Raw genomic sequence first — 21,557 nt, forward strand, 5'->3', positions numbered from 1 at the left:
GCTCCCCTTGCATAAGGGCCTCTGTTGCTTTTTCCGTCAGCATTTCATCTATATAAGGCAGAATCATCTTCTTCTCTGGAGCCCTCTATTTCCCCCCCTTTTCCCTTGCACTCATATCCCAAAATCCAGTGTCCCACAGCTGGGCTGCTGCCACAGCTTGCAGCATTCTTTTGCCTTGTATGGCCAAATCCTTGGGGGTGGGTGGGAACAATTTAGGTAAACTCCCTTCTCCATTGGCTGCCTCTGCCATATGACCCAGTTCCTTCCAGCCAGGGAGATTAAAACAGCTAGTTAATTTCTTCTATTTGCAGGAGTCAGAAACGCTTTTGGGATCTCTTGGTTTTTAACTGTTTCTGACAGAGGTAAGGACTTCTCCTTTGATTCACTTTCCATATGGCATTGTTCCCTATGGGCAGAAAGGCTGTACCAGGGATGAAATCTAGGGGTTCATGGAGATCCCTAGAAATCTCATCACTTTCAGACCTTGGTTTTAGAGTTTCCAGAAGTTTTAGGGAGGAACATGAGTTAGTGGCTCAAACCCAGCAATTTGTAGCATCCAAACACCTTAAGGAAAAGACTAGGTCTGGTCAGGAATACATTCTGTCTTTGCATGGATCTGATCTCCTGTAATGGATTGTGTGAATGCTTCTGCCAGGAGGCGATGTTGTGGCAGAGAGTTCCTTCTGCTGCTTTTAGCATTTCCTTGCAGAGAAGGAAAAAAAGTCGGAGTCAGATAACAAGGTTGCCCTGTGGGTTGTCAGGGTTATGGAAGAAGAAAATGGATCTTGGCCTAGGTTAATTCTTTCAGTCTTGGGAGTGAACAGGCATGCAGACCTGAGTGGGTGCATAAGTGGCATGGCACCCCCACAGGAGCCCCCAGAGCAAGTGCTCAGGAGATGATACCAACTGGATGAAAACATATGTTTCGCTGGGATTTATGCTGCCTGCTGTGTTTGCAGTGGAAGCAATGCGATGTCATTGCATACACAGTTACTTCTTGCTGTCCTGTCTATATCTGTTCTAGAGGGAAAGAAAATCTCTAGATCTGGGTTAGGAATGTTTAACTCTTCCCACTTTTTCAGGTGAGATATTGGAGAAGGGTGGGAGTTAATGGGCCTGTGTATCATATTGTAATCTCTTGAACCTGGGTGTTGTTCACCTCCCAAGAGAGAATTTTCACCAGTGTCTGCAGGTTGGAGAAGAGCAGGGTAAACCCACCCTGTGCTGTTGCTCCCAGGATGCAACAGGAAGGCGATTATAGCATAAGCAGTCAATGCTTTCCTTATTGTGCAAGTAGTGCTATTAATGTCAGTGGCACTGCTCTCATGAGTAAGTGCCTGCCAGTGAACTAAATGGCACCACATTTTGGCCCTTTGACTATAACAGAGCTGGGAAAAGACCAGGTCATCATCACTGATGGCAGAGCAGGTTCCAGACCCGGCTGCTAAACCTTTTACATACAACCTTTAGCAGTCAGTGGGCATGTCTACACATTCATTAATGTGCTGTAATTACAGTGCATTAAATTTTAATGCCTGTAATAACAGGTACTAACTTAATGCGCTGTAATGGGTGACGCTGCACAATAGCACAGATGAATGCTTTTCAGGTGATGCTTAATGCCCACTGGACTAATCTACTGTGCATTAGCATGGTTTTTGCCAGCCGCGCTAATATGCAGTAGAATTAGTCCAATGGACATTAAGCATGTCATGCCCACTGACAGTCCCTCCTGTTGATGCTTCTCAACTGTGGGCCCTGCTGTGGTGAGGACAGGTTCTTGCTTCAGTCTAATATAAGCCAAATTGGCTGAGCCTTTCCTTCTGCTTCTCTGTAAATCCATATTGCGGGGCCAGAGCTTGCTGTTAGTGCCTCCCACTGGGTCTGTTTTCAAAGATTTATTTTTGTCTGGAATGTTTGGTTTTTTCCCATGTTGTATTTGCTGATCGCATAAGCCAAGAGCCTGTCGCACATATGCATCTGCCTTCTCTGGGTGATCTCTTCACAATCTATGGAGTATAACTACAAGCAATAAATGTTCTTAAATAAGAAAGTCCTCCCCTTTTTCCTCAGAGTTAAACCTGAAGTAGCTTTTTGTCCTGTTTGGAGAAGTCCCATCACAACTTGAGAGCGGTTTGGCTTTCTAGTCCCATTTCTTTCCTCCACTGGAGCGTTAAATGGTCCTAGGAAAGCTATTAGACATGACTGGGTAGCAGGGAGGGCAAGTATTATGAGGTTACCAAAGATGGTTCTGCTGCCTTGGTTGTTTAATACTTTACCCATTTCTGTTGGCATCTTCACAGTGTCACCAATGGGAGGAGTTAAATATTTTGCTGTTTGCTTCCAAATAGTCATGCTCTCTGAAGTGCCTGTGCCAGGTTCCCTTCCCAGAATGGGGCCCAAAATTTCTCTCGGGGAGTGTAAAAATGCATTTGGGAACATCTCCATGACAGGAACAAGGTCAACGAGAGCTTCCCTCGTCCAAAATTCCTAATTCATCCTCCATTCTCCAAAACCTCCTGAATTCTAAAAAGAAGGTGACTCCGGGCAATTCACAGGAGGGGGACTGGTAGAATCCATCAGTATCCTTGATCCTAAGACATACACTTGGAGTCCACTTCAGATGGGTACAGAAATCCAGTGCAGGTCCCTCTCCTCTAAAGGGTCCTACCCAGGAATCAAACGTGTAGGCACAGAAGAGGAGTCAAGTCAGGATTATTTCTTTCCATCTTTAAAATGAAATATCTAGGGCAGAAGCTTTCTCCCCTGCTGATGCTGTAACAAGTTTAATCTGTGAGAGGCACAGGGAGAGCACAGACTGGTAGATTTTGCACCTATTTGGTATTGCCTATTGCAAGCACAGTAGCTGGTGGAAGGCCCTGATGCACAAAGGATACATAAAATAAGGGTGGTTGTCCTAAGGGTAAAGGACTTGGCTATATTACACTCTTGCTGGTGAGTAATGCCTGTTTTTGGGGTGCTTCTGTAGCATAACACTCAGTGCAGCCACAAGACAAGGAAAATCAGCGCCTCCCTGGCCCTCTAAAGATGTGATTTATGTGGGTTGTTCAAGAGCAATAGTCATGCTCTGGCAAAGCTCAACCCCAGGCATTATTTTATTAGCAACTGCCATGAATTTTCTTCTTCAAGCAATGCTGGCACCAGGAATAGTTGCATTTGGCAGGATGTGCTGGCCCAGCTCAGGATACAGCCTAACATTTGGGTGTTGTTCTGCTCGCTCTTGTGCACATTCTTTGTAGTTATGACGTGTGTTAAACCACTCTAGGGTTGATAGTCCTCCAGTGCCTTCCCATAATTCCTTACCACCACCGTGTGCTCAGAAGGAGAAGACAAGTTCTTCCCCACTTCACTGGGAAAGAATCCTAGAACACCTTAGCTTCATGCAGCACAAAGCATGATGGAACATGCCTATCCCAAGTTCTAGGGATGCGTGAGTTATTGCCTTCTCTCTGGTGTGACACTAACTCTGGAGGCTTCTGTGATGTGGCTGCTCACACCTCGGCTAAGCCCACTTGGGTGCTGATCACTTGAGTTAGCTCTGCAGTGAAGACACAACTTCATGCAACATCCTAATGTCAGTTGTTTGCTACAGTAATGGAAGATGGCAGCATTAACTTATGGAGAAGGTTAAGAGACAGGTGATTTAAAAGCAAAAGGCAGCAGATGCAGGAGGAGCTATCTGCAAGTGAGCCATAACTGCTGTGGCTGTCACAATCAGCAGAACAAGATGGGAAAAGTACCACATCTGGTGTGCACAGCAGGTCATGCCCATCTCCAACACTACGTGGAGCTGCAAAGGACAAAAAAAGGCCCTAGCAGGAACCTGGTTGTTTATGCTGCACTATGCGTTGGGGTTGGATTATGCCCTGCAGCACAGCATGTCTTCTAATGTTAGCAGTCACAGTGTTCACCAAACTCTGAAAACTTGTTACAGCATGTGAGCTGCCCTAGAGCAGCATACGGTGTGTGCTGACCACAAGCTGCCTGAAAAATAATACTTTGTGCAGGTTTTGAATGTGCTGGACACTAATTTCAGGAATATAAATTGGTGGGATTTCAGTGTGGTCTGACGCTGTCTTCTTCCAAAGCTCAGATGAAGTTGCAAGGACTTCCTCTGGGACTATCCAGAGTTGTTTTTTTCATCTTCCATATAGCCCAGCTGAAAGCTATCAGAAAACAAAATCCATCTGTCAGTGCCTTGATGAGTGCCTCTCCTGCCCAAGCTGAGAAGAGCTCTCGGTCATTCCATGCCAGGAAGTGGGTCACTGCTTATGTGCAGGATGCTGTGTCTGAGTCCCAGGCTGCTAGAAGCTTATCACCAGCATTTTCAAAGTGACTCTGAATTTTTTAACTCCACATTCAAGGCTCCTTTAAAGTGGTATGGCCTTCAGAAAGCACTGCAAAGCTACTTGTGAAAAATTAGCCACTTCTAAGGTACTACAGTTGAGCGCTCCAAACTACTAGCTAGTTTTGATTGTCTTGGCCTAACTTCCCATATCTGTGAGCCTGTCTACACTAGTCTCATAAGCTACTTGCAGACATTAAAAAAAACAACCAAACCAAAAAAAACCCCAACAAACACGCCTTATGAGAAGGAGTGTGTTAGTTTGACCCAGCCCTGCAGCGTCTGTAGAAATTGGGCATTTCAGTGAGGCTTTTTGCGCTGTCATGGAAAGCTGATTCAATCAGCTATTTGATAAAAGCTCCACTAAAGCACCCATACAGACATAGGGCAAGCTGGATCCAACTAATGTGCTGCCGCTTCTGGGGATGTGTTGGATTTGGTGCAGGAGCACACTGAGTTGAAAGTAAAACACCATTTTGTTTTTATGAGGGCCAAGGCATGGTGCCTTTCAGTGCCAGGGGAGCCCCGTTCTAACAGCCCTTCACCGTGGCAGGAATAGACCACACAATGATGGAACCTGGGCACTTAGTGCTAAAAACGGATAACAGGTTCGATTGGGATTTGAGCATCTCATCTCCCAGGAAACCACAGTTTACAGACCACAAATCCACTCTCCCACATCAAGTATCTGTGAATTATCCCAAAATTACACTTTGCCTCAGAACAATCAGGTTAACTCGAGTTAATTGCCATTTAAGCTTTGTAAATAAACACCATGCTCATCACATTCTGGACCAATCAGCACAGCATTAAACTGCTTGTCTGTTTTCAGCCTATTGCAGCCTAGTAATTGGTATTATGGCCTTCTCATCACTGAACAAGTTGATGACAGAGGGGAAACAGGGCCTTTACACTGGGGCTCCCATCTTGAATCAGTGGTGGCAACAGTAGAGGAAAAGGCTGGTCATTTGGACTAGGTCAGCAAAGCAGACTGTTTTATTGTTCAGAAACTTTAGGTCTTTGCTACTTTTCATAGCAAACAAATTAAAAAGCCACCTTAAAAATTGTAAGTCCTGACTGAAAACAGGACAGAAATGTTCATTTGACCAAACCAACAGGATGCCTGGGACAGGCAGTGTATCAGAAGCAGGAATGAAAGAGCCAGAAAGTTACCAAATCAGTCCCCAAACCACACCAAGCCTCGCTATGGGGCAAACTGACAGGAAACACCTTGCTCAGAGGCCCAAAACAACAAACCAGCAGGCACTAAAGACCATAATTAATCCACATAACAAGAACCATGTAGCAGTGGAAACAATCTAAGTTGTTCTGTTTTGTGATCATGGCAGACAAAGGGTAGACATTTGAATAATATTAACCTGCAAGGTTAGAACAAAACTTGCACTTGTTTTCCTAGCTTTTTCTCATTTCTGATGTTACTTTTAAAGCCCTGGTCTGGTCTGGTCTGGTCTAAAGCTTACTGTGGTCACTGGGAACATTTCCACCAACTACAGTGGGCTTTGCATCAGGCCTGGTGAGATGTATGCATTTCAAGTGAAGGCTCTCTCTGGCAGGCTGGAGCCTCTGCAGTCCTCTGGATCCCCAGTGATTGTCAGGAGGACACAGCACCTGCTGACTCCCTGCAGGATGCACAGAGAAACACTGTCCCTGCCACACAGAGCTTTACAATGCAGCACTGGGACGGAGCTGAGGCATCCAGCCAGAGGAGGGCAATGAGGAAGGATGAGCTCAGTTGCTTAGATAAAATGTGTGCAGCTCTCGGTGCTTCAGTTAGGCCGTGTCTTTAAATTGCTCTTATTGTCTCGTTCCTGGTTACGTTAGGAGGAGTGAATGTTACAGTGGGATCTACTGCGGAGCCGCCACAGAATTGGAGGACTTGGTTACTGGCTCTTATTCCTTCCCTCTTACGTTCTGCCCTCTGAGGTGCATGAGGCATGGCTCAGCCCCGAGGACCTTTACTCCCTGCAGGGCCACATCCACAGCCCATCCTCCTGTCCGCCAATACTGACACATCTTTCTGGTCCCCTCAAGTGCAGTGACTACTCATCACAAGTAAATCCAGTGCTTGGGGTCCCAATGAGAAACTGCAACAGACTACCAGCCAGGCCTGTCTGATGCACATGGGGAACGTGGTGGGTGTGAAACTGCTACTCCCCCCTGTTATTAGAGGGGTCTCTAATTGTGCATCAGCAGATTACAGGGAACAACTAATGCAAAAACAGGGACAGGAATGAGGGTCAGATGTTAGTAACTGGGCAGAACATACTGGCTAGTGTCCACTGGCCTTTGAATGAGTCAAAGGAGCCAGTGGACTCCTGCCTAGAGAGGTGAATGGACATGGGACAGGAAAATGGCACCACAGTCCTGGGGGGATTGAACCTCCTTCCTGGCCAGATAGATTGCTAGTTCAGCGAGGGCCAGGAGGAGGTCAGCCAGGAGGTCCTAGGACTTGGTGGGGCAACGGGCAAGGAGTGAAGTGACCAGCCAGGAGGGTGAGACCAGGAAGGGATGAGCATCAATCACCCCAATCTGCAAGCCCCACCTCCAACTTATGTGTGGGTCTCTAAATGCTGCTGAACTTCCCCCAGCTCTCCCCAATGGGGAAGGCCTCCAGCTGCTCTCTGTACTGTGAGGAGACAACTCCTCGGCCAGCACTGTTACCCATTACAGAGTGGAAGAGCTTCTCTCTCCCACCAGATGGATCCAAAGTGTGGTGAAGGGGAGCTAATCTGTGTGAACACTAGAGGAAATGGCTGCCTCTGCCATCACAGCCCTGCCCCAGTGCAGAGTTCTGGGACTTCCAACACAACCAGGCCAAACACCAGTGGGGCAGACCAGGCACATCTCCATCATAGAGCAGAGCCTGAGATACCAAGATGTGGATGTCTCCCACCACAACACAGCTCTAGTGTGAGGCTGGATTGAGAGCAGGGTTAAGCAGCTAGCTGAACACGTTTTTAAACCTCACAGTGACTCGGCTCCTTATGTCCTGTCTACATTAGTACCCCCAGCACCGCAGCTTCCCTGCAAGGGAACAACAGCCCCCGAGCAAGAGAAAGGGAAAGACTGGAACAGAGACAAACGAAAGGAAAAACAGAATGAGGGAGGGGCAAGCAGGAATGGACAGGAGATGGATGACAGCACAGGACAGGAGTGTGTCCCATGGAGACAGGCTCCCTCCTAAAGGTCTTTCATCCCATCCCAGCCGGATTTACAGGCTCTGGGGAAATCCTAGCCCCCTGGGATCTGACTATCCTAAAGGCTCTTGGTCTCTTTGGGTCTGCCAGTAATAACAAACCAGCTGCAAAGCAGTTGCTACAATGGTTCATAAGAGGCAGCCGGCACAGCCGGGGTACATTCTCTGGCATGCAGCACTGAGTGGCATCACTGCATTGTGTTGCTTAATGCAACATGACATGGTGCCTTAACTACTTTGTATCCTATGCCAGAGAAGCCAGGAATACAGGAGAGTACATTCTCCAGCACCACACAGGGGGCACACGTCAATTATAACAATACTCTACACTTGCAGCTTAATGCACTTTACCTGCTAATTAAACTGTCAGTTCCCCTGTGCAGCAAGTGTGTAGAATCATCCCCACTGTACAGATGAGAAAACTGAGGCAGACGTCATAGGGAATGGGGGTGTGACCCCTCCATATCATCTCAAGGAATTGTAGCCAGATCTCCACCTCCAACTTTAGCCATTAGGACACAGTTGACTGGTCAGTCAGCAAGCCTGAGATACAGGAAGGCCCGTGCTGAGTTAGGATGGTCAAGTCATTTTTAATTTGAGACTGTACATCTTTAATTTAGGGACTCAGTGAGATGCCTTAAGGCTGGGGTGGGCAAAACATGGCCCATGGGCCAGATGCGACCTGTGGGCCCCTGGCTGCCTGTCACATGGCCCTCAATGACTTACCAAAACTCAGTAAGCAGCCCTCCACCCAAAATAATTGCCCACCCTTGCCTTAAGGAGATGCAGCTCTGAGAAGTACTGAGCACTCTTATCCCCAGCTGGAATTAATGGCAACTGCAATACATGAGCTCCTCACCTTTCTACTTTCATTCAATACTGTGCATTACTGGAATATGAAGACTTGCACTGGGGTTTATGAAGTGCAGCCTCTGAGCCAAGGGGCATTTACTGCTAATTGGCCATCAGCTTTGCCTGCTTTTCTCTCCTGCCTTGGGGTTGATGGATAGGAGGCAGGTGTGATGCATCACTAGCAGTTTGTGACAAAGAGCACTGGATTCCTCCTGAGCTGAGGGCTGCTACCTGCATAGGGTGGGAGGGTGTCACGGCCTTGAACTAACCCTCCCCCCTCCGGCTGTCAGAATTGGCTAAGCAGGGGCCCTCCAGCAGCCTCCCCCAGTTGAAATGTCACTGTGCCAACAAGCAAGGCTTTGAACTCTGCAATCATTGTGGGCTAAGGGGCTTGTTTCATTGCCCTGCAGCTGCAGCACAGACTTCTATAAATTGTGTACAGGGCTTGGCTGAGCAGGAGAGTTGCTCCTAGTTAAAGGGAAATCAGCTTAAAAAACAATTTGGTCACATGTAGACAAGATGTTGAGAAGCTCCTTGGCTCTCCACACCAGCAGTCCCCAAGAGATATGTTGGCTGCTAGGTTTTGTACTGGATTTATGCTATGCCCATAAGCACTCCCTGCTTGATTGTCAGTGACCCCCAGCTGTTGAATTTACCTTTCCCTGGTTGGTGACTCATTACCTGACCTCAGAGTTCATTGCACACCAGTCTTACCAGCTTCCCACTAATCTCTCTGAGGGATGTACATCCAGGCAAAAGACCATGGGCCAAACAGTGAGCTGGTATAAGTACCTAGAGCCACTAAAACCAAATGAGCTACACCAGTGAAACCAGCTGAGAGCAGATTGCTGCTGGTACGGGGCTGTGGGACCTGATCACTGACTGACCGAGTCTATATAGGTGCCTCTGGAGGCAGAGCTGTTATAGTAACACTTAGAGATGCATTGAGAACCAGAGCCTTGTTGCACTCTGTGCTGTTCTGGCAGAGGTTATTATAGCCTCTTCCTTAGAAATCTAGGGTAGCACCCTACTGTGTTCTTGTGTGGAAGAATTGGAGGGATGGGTGAAGAAGCAGGGAGAGGGTGTCTGTGTCAGACAAGCATTTTCGGGGGTGAAGCATATACCAGAGAAAGAACAGGGAAGGGGGAAGAGGAAGAGTCTAGATGGGAAAAGTGCAGGAGTGGGTAGAAAGGGGTTACGTTCACCCCAGAGCAGATGCAAGTCTGGAGGAGACACAACCAGTTCCCCCCTGCTCAGCTCACTTGCATTCCTGTCACAGGGGCCTCTGCAGGGTTTGCACAGGCCACAATGCTTGTACCTACAGCTCATAGAAAGAGAGTGTAGAAACCCCATGCATGGGACATGTCCATCTCCTCTTTCCACCAGCCTACCTGCTGGGAAGGGTCAACAAAGCATGATGAAGTGAATCCCCCACCTGGAGGCCAAATGTAAAGCCACAAAGGAAACCAAATAATGAGAAACGATTGATTAATCCCAGGCTATTTTGCTAAACTCAAGCAGCAATTGATCTAGATAAAATAGACCAGGCAGGGCCAGCCCACAATTTTTTGTGGCTCCCTGCAAGATATAGTTTTGGGGCTCCCTGATACATTGAAAAAATCAAAATTGTGGTATAAACTCACTGAAATAAAATAGTTGGGGCTGGGCTGTGCACACAGGGGCTGTGCTGCTGGGGCAGGGGGTAGGGGGCAGCATGTGCTGGAGATGCCTGGGTTCCCTCCTGGGGCTGGGGCCCAGGACAGGAGCCGAGCCAGGAATTCCTCCCCAGCTCCGCCGGGAAGGGGCTCCCTGCCTGCTTTGAGCCCTTTAAACATGGTACAGGAGGTGGGGGCGAGTGGGCACGCAGCGTGGCACCTGCAGCTGCAAGTTCTGCAGGATAGGACAGGCTGGCCCTGGGACCAGGCAGATGCAATCCATCCAGCAGTTAGATGTGCTCTAGGAGAGGAGGATGTGGAAGAGGTGGTGGGGTTAGAAGTGACCAGAACAGTTAAATCCTTATGCAGAAGATCACATGAGGAGCATCACTGAGAATGGTTAAAGGAACTGAACAGTGCAGGAAACAGGGATGCCCTAAGATGATATATCACAGGGTAGATAGAAACGGCAGCTACCTAGCAGGTGCAATGGTGAACCAGAACAGATGCTAAGAAATCTGGTGTTCCTGAAAAACACAGGAACAGCATCACAGCAACTAGTAAAGGCTGCAGAGTTGATGGCAGAGGGCAGCTAATGTCACCCCAGTAGCTGTCCTCCTTGATGGCTGCAACGTTGTGTCACACCTGGGGGCAGGGAGCAATAGGAGCCTGGGCATGGAGTGGGAGCTGTTTGCGAAGGGCCCCAAGACTGTGGGAAACTGCTCTGTGACTGTTAACTCTCCCAAATGTTCAAAAATCACGTTTCTTTTACAAAAATATAAAACCAACAAACCTCAGGCCTTTTCCTCCTGCTTCCTCCATGTGCTCTCTCTCAAGCTCTTCTCCGACTACAAGACTTGGAAACTGACTTTGCAATGGAAGTGGAGAGTCTCTAGCAATCACGTGACTCCAGGTGCGGGGGGCGGGGCGCTCTAAAAGAAATGACAAGCAGGGTGAGGGTTGCTGTAACATTGGCAGAGTTGCTAGTGCTGACCACCATTGCAACTACTACCCCAGGTGAAATATTCTGTGGGTGATGTGGGAATCTTCCAAGCCCCATGTCCCCTTGAGAGTCTGCCAGGGTTATCCAGGGTGTCTGTAATATGGAGGAGCCTTATAGGGTACTTGAAATGCTAAATAGGACCTCAGTGAGCCATATCCTTCCAGAGTGTAAATCAGAAGATTCCCCCCTCCTCTCCCGAGTAGGGATTTAAACCAGTTAAGTTTGAATTGCAGTTTAAAAGCTTCTGTAAGGCTTAGAGCACTGTGCTGAGCTCGGGACTCCTAACCCCTACCTAGTGCTGCTTCTGCTGCAGGGATGAGCCCAGCTCTGCAAGCCTCTCTCAGGCTAAACAAAGAGAGCAGGGGGAGGGGAAAGGAATGCCAGGAATTTGCAAGGAACAGATAACCAGCTTCCTGGTTGCTCCTAACAGGCGGGCCCTGGGAAGAGGGCCCAGAGCCTGTGCCTTGTTTGTGAGCCTGCCTTTGTGTATGTGAAAGTGTACAAAGAAACCCGATAACTTAAAACTGCAGGGCTTTGCCATGGGGTGCTGGGCAGAGGGGGAGGAGAGGAAGAGGCCTGAGCTGTTCTTCATTAGCACAGTAACTCTTTGTGCTTCGAAGTACCTGTCAGACCAGGACCGCAAAGGAGGGGGCATCCTGACCCAACTGCTCGGGCCCACTGCCCCGAGTTCAGGTTCTAGCGCTTCCACCTGGGGTCAGGAAGAGGCCAGCTGTGCTAGAGCCCACCTGCTGAGCTCTCAGCCCAACCCAGGGGGGCCAACAGATAGATGTAACACCTGAACCGGTCCAGGAATGTCACTGGTTGGGGGCCAGCTCACAATTGTCCTCGGAAAGACGTGTCCACACCTGAGAGAACCCTCCCCTTGGAGGGTGCGCTGCTGCCGAGGGAGGTAAAGCTCCCAGACCATCACGCCTGCCAGAAAGGAGTGGCGGGGTTGCCCGGTGCTGAGGGGCTATGTGGCCCCTGTTTGTGGTTCCCAGGTAGGGTGGCCATCAAGGTACCTCAAGAATAGAGGACTGTCCCCACCACCATGAATGTTGCGTGCCTACTGAGGCTGGAGGGGCACGGCGAGCTCCCATAGGCAGCGGTGTCAGCGGCAGCGACATGGCAGCAACAAGCAGGCAGCTCCTGCAGGCAGCCACAGCCGTGTCAGTGGAGGTGGGGTGCCAAGCACTGAAAAACAGAGGACATAAAGGTATCCAAAAACCAGACTGTCCTCTATAAAACTGGATGAATGGCCACTCTATTCTCAGGGGGCTGAGTGCTTTGCCCCCCCAAGATCTCAGTGGACTTTCAACCCTTTCCTTGAAAGCCGTACTGCCAGTTTCACCTCCCTGGCAGAGATGTGCACTCTGGGGTGCCAGGCCTATTTGAGGTAGGCCACAAAGGACAGCCTGAGACCAGACAATGCAGTCAGTAACCTGGGGACAACACATAGGAAGCAGTGGCCCAGGCAACTTCAGACTCATTGGCTGTTTGCTAGTTTCTGGGATTATTCTCCTCTTGTACCCTTAATGCCATGCAGCTGCACAGCCAGGGTGTGCCTGTGGGGTGCCAGGGTAAAAGCTGGCTCAGGGAAAGAGCAAGAAAACTGCCAGGTTGACTGTAGGCAGACAGAAAGATTTAATCCCCTAAGCAGCTGCAAGCCACTAATAGCAGAAGCACTAGCACAGCCTGCCACTTGCACTTAAGCCACTAGACATGCTCCAGCAAGCTTAGTCAATCCCTGAGCCCTGTCTACACTGGTGTCTGCACCTCCTTACTAGCACTGGTGCTAGCTCTGTTGTGGGGAAAGGTTATGTTGCTAAGGCTGACTAGCCACACTGTTAGAGGCTCCCCTCTGGCTGTATCTAACCTTCCCCACTGCCCACCTGCCATGCACAAGGGTAGTAGTTCCCCGTTTTTTCTACCAGACTGTCACGACGCAAAGCATTCTTGGCCCCTTCCCAACATGCTACAAGGAAATGGAGGGCAGCTGGGGAAAGAGCTACATATCAGCCCAAACAAGGGTATGATCCATCAGAATTCATTTGTTTTTACTCCCAGGAATTTAGTTGTGGAACCCAGAGCCACATTTAAAAAAAAGGAAATATCAGGATTTGCTGTTTCCTTCTTCTGTAAACCAATGAGGGCAAAGAGGAATCCATGTAGTTGTGTTCCCTATACTTCCTGGCCCTCATTAGCACTGTGCATCCAAACCAAATGCTCCTCACACCCAATGAACAAAATTAGGTAAATATCCCCGTTTTATAGATGGGAAAACTGAGCCACAAAGCAGTGTCTGCTTCCATGGCCAGCCAGCAGAAGAGTCAGGACTAGACCCCAGGAGTCCTGACTCCTACCCCCACCCCTTACTCTTAACTTTGCTGTTATGTTTAATAAACCTCATTTATACTTTCCCTGTGCTGCTCACAGAGAGGACACCAACTGCCAAGATGTCCAGCAAACGAGCCAAGGCCAAGACCACCAAGAAGCGCCCCCAGCGTGCCACCTCCAATGTCTTTGCTATGTTTGACCAGTCACAAATCCAGGAGTTCAAAGAGGCGTTCAACATGATTGACCAGAACCGCGATGGCTTCATTGACAAGGAGGATCTGCATGATATGCTGGCTTCACTAGGTAGGGAGGGCAACCTCATTGATGGCCTAATGAGCCAGAGGTTCTGTGCTGAGGACCAAGGGCCAGCTTTTCCCTGCTTTAAGTATTTAATAACTACCTTGCATTAAGGAGCTTTGACTGCTGACTTTTTTCTGTGCTCATCCTCACACTGGAGGTGCTGGCAGCAGAGTTTACTGGGGGCTCCTCTAACTTGGAGGTAACACTGACAGCTGCAGTGAGGAAAGCATGGGTAACTGGTGCCACCGTAGTCGGAGGGAGCACGCGCCCCCCCTGCAACAGTTCCGCCAACCGGGGTGGAGGGGTCCCCCCACAGCTGATCCTGCCGACTGGGGAGAGTCCCACACAAGTGATCCTGCAATGGCCGATTTCTGTGGCCAATCGCTGTGATCACAGTAGCCACTTCCAGGAGTGGCTGCAGCCACTTCTGGGAGCAAGTGCCAGCCGATCACTGCAGCTGCTCCTGGAAGCAGTCAGCTGAAGCGCTCGGCCAGCATTTGCAGGGGGGGCACTGGCGCTCCTGCCTGCCCCACCTTCCCATTACCTAAGTGGTGAGCACAGCTGGTCAGGGGGTGCACTGGTGCTCTCAGGAGATGCATGTGCACCCCTGTGCAGCCCCTATGCGTCGCCACTAGAGGAAAGAGCACCTCACACAGGAAGTGTTGCATTTTCCCACTACTGTAACATGTCTACACTGGTAATCTGTACTGCTGCAGCTACCCCACTGTTGGCCTAACAGTGCCCTGGGTTGGGATCTGAATCCAGGACTTTTAAACCTGGGTTTAAGCATCAGGTATGTTTACTCAAAGGTTATAGCAGACTCCAGCCTCTCACTGCTCAAAGTGACAGAGCCCAGCTATTCAAGCAAGCTGTACAGACACACCCTTCATGGAAAAGACCCACAAAGCCACAGGCTTCTTCCCTTACTCCCACCATGTAGTACTCTGGCGGCATCTGACTGAGAGGGAATTAAGTCAGGCTTGCTAAAGAAAGACTGTGGGCATGTCCAGATGAGCATGCACATACAGTGGCATGTGTTTGCTGTGGCACAAATAGCAGTGGCACATATTTGTACCACTGCTTTGTGCCCCACGGCATGCCCCTGCACGCATGCTCTAACATGCACCAAATTGTCCTGGGTGGGATAGGGGACTGTCACTGCTTTGTGCACCTGTGCTGGCCCCAGCAGCCTTACCTGGGGTCCTGAGGGCCTCCCAGGGCAGCAGCAGCACCTATTTGGCCACATGGAGCGTGGCCGGCAGCCAGAGCATGGCTCTAGACAGCCAGGCTCTGTTTCTGGTGGTGCACACTGCTGCTACATGCAGCACCTTTTTCACCATTTTTTTTTTTTGATACTGAAATCTCCCAGTGTCAAGTTTTGGCATTGTGCAGCAAATTAGCAGCCTAGTGAATGGTGCACTTATGGTGCATGCAGTTTGCAGGGCCTCAAACAACTTTGAGGCTCCGCAAACTACACATGCATGCTCGTCTGGACATGCCCTGTGAGGGTAAAAGGAGATTGAACGCTCCTGGCCAGTTTCTGCTGCTCCCTGTTGATGCACAGGAATGTTGTGACCAGAGAGCACATGGGCAAGCTCAACAGCTATTTGAAACCACTTGGGGATGGTCCCTGCAAGCAACACTTTCTTCAGTGGCCATAAAGCTGCTAGTTCTGTGCTCTGGGCATGTTTTTCCCTCTTCTGTCAGTTGGGTTGTTGGGAGATGATGCAGCTCCATTTCCAGACAGTTCAGTGTTTCTCAGATCAGGAGTTCAGCAGGGTCTTCAGGAGTTAGAGCCATAGTGGCTCCAAGCAAAGACAATTATGAGACTGGGTTTACTTAAGGCACTCATGCTATATCTGATCCCAAGGTCGGGAAAGCCTTTCCTGGGGAGCCCCTGGTGACACCAGTGTAGTCATTTGCTGATGCAGATGGAAACATGACAGGAGCTGCAGAGTTCTAGTCTAATCCATTCCTTCTGCAGTCTGCTGAGTGGGTGTCCTGTGCACTTCCTCGTGCTTGCCACAGCAGCCTTTCCCTAGTGGATCACTGTTGCAGCACACCTGGGGACCAATACTACTGGGGCACAGCAAATCCTCAGCAGGTTCCGTAAGAAGTAGGTGATTATATGCTACTACAATGTGCATCTTAGATAAGAGATCTCAGCCTCACTGGCTGCCTGTTAAGTGCATTACTGGCATGCCATTAATGAGACTGCCTATCCCATGGAGTTAGCTCAGAAAAGGCCCTCCCATCCCTCTCTCCCTGAGGAGACTATTTTTGGATTTCTTAACCCTCCCATTCCCTTTGCCAAAGAACAAGCCCCCTTTGACATGCTAAAATACTCACTGGCAACCTCATCTCTATGGATCATGCATTCAGGGGAACCTGACCTTATGCCTGGTGTGTTAACTGAATGATTCTACTTAAATGACCAGCAGTAAAATAGTTTTAATGCTGGCATTTATCAGTCAATTTCAGTGTTAATTAACATTTGATGTGACAGAATTAACCCTCCTCCCCACCCTACCTGGAACCTTCAATAGGTTCAAGCCGGGTCTGTGCAAGTGGGGTATCCAGGTCAGTTGTGGGGGGGGTCTCTCTGATGTACAGATCTATTCCAGCAGCAGCTCTAGCATGGATGTGTGATAGTGGTATAAGACACATAACACCAGCTGCCCCAAACCAGAGGAGCCGGCACTGGAATAAGCCTTTTGACACAAGCATATCCATGCCCACACCATAGTGTATTTTGCTGTAAAGCACCACCAAGCAGAAGTATGGGTAAGGGCAATAGCCAATCCATGGACCACATATGGTGAGTGCAGAGACCAGGGCTCCATACCCAGCCCTGCCATCCCCTGGCGGGGTGACCTTGTCAAGTCACTTCCCTGGGCCTCCTTTTCCCCATCTGTAAAGGAAGGAAGGAGACCCCCGTTGTCCACCACCTTTTGGAATCTGCATCGGGAATCCAAAGGCCCCACAGAGTCGTCAGTGGCATCACAGCTTATACCCATCACACACACCCCTCAGCAACCTGCTTCTGTGCTCTCCTCACTGCCCCTTTCTGCCTCTTCCACCTTGTTGAGTGGCTAAAGTTCATGTACTACTTCACCAGCAGGGTGGAGCTAAGAGAAGGGGATACCACAGACTGGGAGAATTCAAACTCAGAGCCCTCTGAAAGGCCTGTGCCTTTGAGTGATATTCCTTGTTAATGCTGCCTCATCTTGTCCAGCCCACCAGCCAGTGCAACAGTTCTCCAGAGACGGGCAGGAGCCCAAGACTGACGCTGGTTCAGACTTGCTAAGTTCCCCACCCAAAGCCCTTTCTTAGCTTCAGGCTGTAGTTCAGCTTCCTCTCTCCTGTCTCAGGGCTGCTGCTGCAGCTCCTCTTAAGATCCATCAATTATTGACCCGGCTACCAAACCTGTTCTAGTCCAGCTAGGTAGGGGATCTCCACCCTTACCTGAGCCCCTGGGGGAGGTGCAGAGAAGAGGGGCTGCTGGCTAAGAACAGAACGTGGGATGTTGAAGGCTAGAAACATAGTTGCTTCCAGCTCTGTTCAGCAGAGGGCACTAAACTGAGCACTTCACTTTGTTCAAGCACAAAAGCCTTATGAGGGGACTGGACTGGGAGAGCGGAGCGAAGGATTCCAAGGAATCCTTTATGCTGAGGCTGCTGCCCTCCTCCGCAAGCTGTGGTTGGCAGCCAGGTAACCAGTAGAGTGGGGAAATCCCCTAACTTTAGGCACCAGAAAGTTCAAATCCTTTTTCCATCCAGGCCATCCATTCAGATAGCAAAATCCAATGCTGCTGTTACTAGGCTACACGGCCATGGCCATCAACCAGAGATGGATCATGCCATTGCTTAGAGGAGGAAGGACTTGCCTAGTATATGGAGTGAGTCCTCACAGAGGGCGAGCAGAGTACAGTGCTGCAGGGATAGCACAGTACCATTCCCTGTGTGTGGCATCCAAGGAGCACTGGCAGGGGGTGGACGTGGCCTCAACAGTCATTTACAACTGACAGGAATATTTAGAGAGACCTCTGCAATGGCAGCTGGCAGGTAACATCTTCAAAAGGACCCAAGGCCTCAGTCCCCAGAAGTATTTAATTTAGTGGGAGCTCAGAGCCTAAATACCTTTGAGGGTTTGGTCCTGCATGACTGAGGAGCCTTACCATCTAATGAGACTGAACATGGGACATGGTACTTTTGGAAACTGTGCCTCTTGCTTTTTTCTTTCGGTCCAGATGGACTGTCTGGGGTTTAGAGCAGGTAGGAGAGAGGAGACAGAGCCAGGGAGCCTCAAGGTGCCCCTAAAACACAGCCTGAAGAGCAAATGCAGTCAGGGACAGTCTAAGGCTGTGATGAATATAGAGATATCTAGACCTCTCCCTCTCTGACTGCCCTGATCCAGGAACACCCAGTACCCCACCCCCACAAGAACACACTTGCTGTCACTGAGTTGTGTTTGTTTTGGGGTCTAGTGATCAGCATGAGGACCTGGGAGTCAGGACTCATGGGTTCTGTACCTGATTCAATCATTGACTTGCTTTGCACCCTTGGACCAGTCACTTCTGAGCTCTTCAGGTGAGCTGGGCTGTCAGTGCAGTGTCTCACCCTGTGTTGGTTCTGTTTGACAGGGAAGAACCCTACCGATGAGTACCTGGAAGGCATGATGAGCGAGGCCCCAGGCCCCATCAACTTCACTATGTTTCTCACCATGTTTGGAGAGAAGCTTAATGGTACTGACCCGGAAGATGTCATCCGCAATGCATTCGCCTGCTTTGATGAGGATGCTACAGGTAAAGCCTCACTACACCATAACACCCACAGCAACAAGGTGCCATAGCAAGGCAGATCCCTATTCTTTCACTATACACCTCCTACAAGAGTGTGTGGAGCCACCAGGGATGTTTCCATTAAGCTGGGGCTGATGAGTAGGTAAGGGAGAAAGCCTGCTGGTTATCTGGCATCTGAGACAGGCTGAGGCTTGTCCAGTGACTGCTGCAGAGGAGCTATAGGCTGCAGCAGCCTTTCCTTCTCAGTTCCCAGGCTGAGTGGAGTGCTGGCCATCACTGACTTCTGACAAACAAAGGAGTGTCTTTGCCAGGGGCTCCCTGGTGTGGTGTACTGGGGCCCTGGAAGCTAGGGTTCAGGTACGCTCTCAAACCTGCTAAGGGAGCCAAGCTGATGGGTGCCACTGAGCTACAGACTTAAAAAACACAGATGGGTGAGGGATCTCTGCTGGGAGGAGTTCCTTCTAGAGGAGAGGCCTTTCCATGTCTCTGAGTCCTGCTTTCTCCTCTTCCAGAAGCTTGCAAATCAGCACCTTGAATCCTCATACTAGAACTGTGTCATTTTGTCCCATAGTGATAGAACTGGCAGAATCCATGGGTGACAGACATGTCCTGGTGGCAGGAGCTGTAATGGACTGAATTGGGATTGGGGTGTTTCTTGTGGACTATGATGCTGGGGGAAGTTAGCACTGCTGCCTCCATCTGTTCTGGCTCCATGAACCTCCTCTCCTTTCTTCTCCCTCCCATTCCTCGCCCCCTTTCCAGGTTTCATTCATGAAGACCAGCTGCGTGAACTGCTCACCACCATGGGCGACAGATTCACAGATGAGGAGGTAGACGAGATGTACCGAGAGGCCCCTATTGACAAAAAGGGCAATTTCAACTACGTGGAGTTCACCCGCATCCTAAAGCATGGCGCCAAGGACAAAGATGACTAGAACCAAGAGATGCCGATTCCACTCTGTCCTGTGCACGTCCCATGTCCCTCCTCCCTGAACACCCTTGCTGCCTCTGGCCCAAAGTCACGGTGGGATGACCCCATGGGAAATGCTTTAACACATGTTACAGGAGCACTTGACCTTGCTCTGTGTTAGGGATGAGGTGGCACAGACACAGCCCTCTCCCATGAGGCAATGAATCCTCACATTCTCATCGCTTAGTTCTTCAGTGCACATCAACCAGCCTCAGCCTCTGTAGATGTCATGTACAGCAAGTTAGTTCAGTCCCCCAAACATCTGACCTAGAGAATTTGAGGTGACAGCCAGAGTGGGGAGGAATAACTCCCACAGGCTCACCTAACCGAATGCTCATACCTGGCAATATGTTTCTGTAATAGACAGCTACCCATTACGTGACCCGCTGTCAACTCCCAAGGGAGCAGGGCAAAGTCACTGCTTGTCCCTCATCCACTGTGCTTTCTCCAAAGAGTCCGCAACCCCAACTCTCTCCCCTGCTTCAGGGAGTGATAGTGAAACCATTAACCATTCTCTTCTTTACTTCCCCCCTGGGAATCCCTCATTGCTGTGGCCCATCAAGCCCAACAGCCCTGCCCTGCACTAGCCACACTTTGCACTTCAATAGCACCTTTATGCCCCTGTGCAGAAAAGATCTCACCAAGTCCTCAGCATGTCCCTGCCATGCCCAATCCCATCCTGCAAACGGACCCTTGCAGTGGGGTGAAGAAGAGGAAAGGCGGGGGCATTGCTCTACTGAGCAGTGGTAGGTGGTGCAGATGGATGGTGGATACAGAGCCAGGCATCCAAGGCATCCCTGGGGTTGTGTTACCATGTGCAGCCAAGGGAAGGATACATTCTTTTTTTATCAGACCTCTCAATGCTGAGGACCGTGGTTTTCCCACCTAATTGGCCCACCTTGCTGAGACACAATAAACTCTTCTGAAATTTTCTTTACAATCTTTACCTATAATCCCTCTGCTATTTCAGTGCCATAGTCCACAAGACAACCTCTCTCACCCCCATCAGGGCTGTCATAGCTCCTGTCATGAAAATAGGGCTGTCTTTCATGGATTGCCCGTAAAAATGAAGAGGCGTTCCAGGGATGCTGATAGTGGAACATGAGATCTGCTAGAAGGGCCAGATCATGGGTCCCTCCAGCTTCCTGCCTCCAACAGTGTCCAGTGCTTCTGAACCAGGCTGAACCTGGCCAGGATACACCTAGATAAGTGTGGCCTCCTGACAGTCACTTAACACCCTGCAGTATTTTGATTAACCCTTTCATTACACATGGAAAATAAAACACCAGTCATTGCAAGGATGCAGGATACAGAACCTATAGGAATCCACAGGAAACCTCTCCACCTCTTACTATGTAGTACAGCTCTAGCCTTTAGGAACATGAAAAAGGAAAGGAATGTAACTGGCTTCCTGCTCCTTTGCTTAAAAAAACAACAACACCCCCCCCTGTTTTTTATTCTTTGAACAGTTGTTTGTTTTCATGGCTTAAGAGTCTGATTTAAGGGATTCAATATTGAAATTCCATATGAAATATAAAGAATCTAATACAAATGAGCACTTGTGTACAGTCATTGCATTTACCTTTTTTCTCTACTGGATGCTGCCTATTTATGCCTTTGGTTTAATCCATCCTGAGCCCTGGTCTTTACAGGATCAGCTGGGTTAGAAGAACCCTCCTTTGACTTATCGAGCCTGTCCAACAGACCCTGTGCCCAGGCTGGGTTCCCAAGCCCTGTGCTGTCTCTCCTTGACAGGTGGATCTAGTCATAACATTCTCAAGCAGCACTGCTTCTGTCTCCCATCACGGCAGCTTACTCTGGAGCCCACCTACTCATGCACTACAGCGATCAAGGGCTTCAGCCCACATTTTTTTGCCTGTAGCTTAAACTTCTCAATCTGTCTTTGTCAGTGAATGAAGGCGGTTTCCTCTGACTCCCTTTGCAACACTTGTGGCATGTTGCCGCTAAGAGGCTGTTTTTAAACATGGGGAACTGACTTGAAAAGGCGCCAGTTTATCCATTTAAACCTGGAGTTGCCTAAGGGTGTTGAAAACTG

At 49.5% G+C, this 21,557-nt stretch overlaps 1 protein-coding gene across 1 annotated transcript; it reads left to right on the forward strand.

The window, feature by feature from the left end:
* Positions 1-253: 253 nt before the first annotated feature.
* LOC109313257 (myosin regulatory light polypeptide 9) lies at positions 254-21,056 on the forward strand. The gene is made up of 4 exons (XM_019539743.1): positions 254-362; positions 13,530-13,733; positions 18,373-18,534; positions 19,294-21,056. Exons 2-4 carry the CDS (start codon positions 13,550-13,552, stop codon positions 19,464-19,466), a joined length of 519 nt encoding a protein of 172 aa, XP_019395288.1. The 5' UTR covers positions 254-362; positions 13,530-13,549; the 3' UTR covers positions 19,467-21,056.
* Positions 21,057-21,557: the final 501 nt, after the last annotated feature.

Source organism: Crocodylus porosus, unplaced genomic scaffold (genome assembly GCF_001723895.1).
Source record: "Crocodylus porosus isolate Cpor-Errol unplaced genomic scaffold, CroPor_comp1, whole genome shotgun sequence".
Classification (NCBI taxonomy): Eukaryota; Metazoa; Chordata; order Crocodylia; family Crocodylidae; genus Crocodylus; species Crocodylus porosus.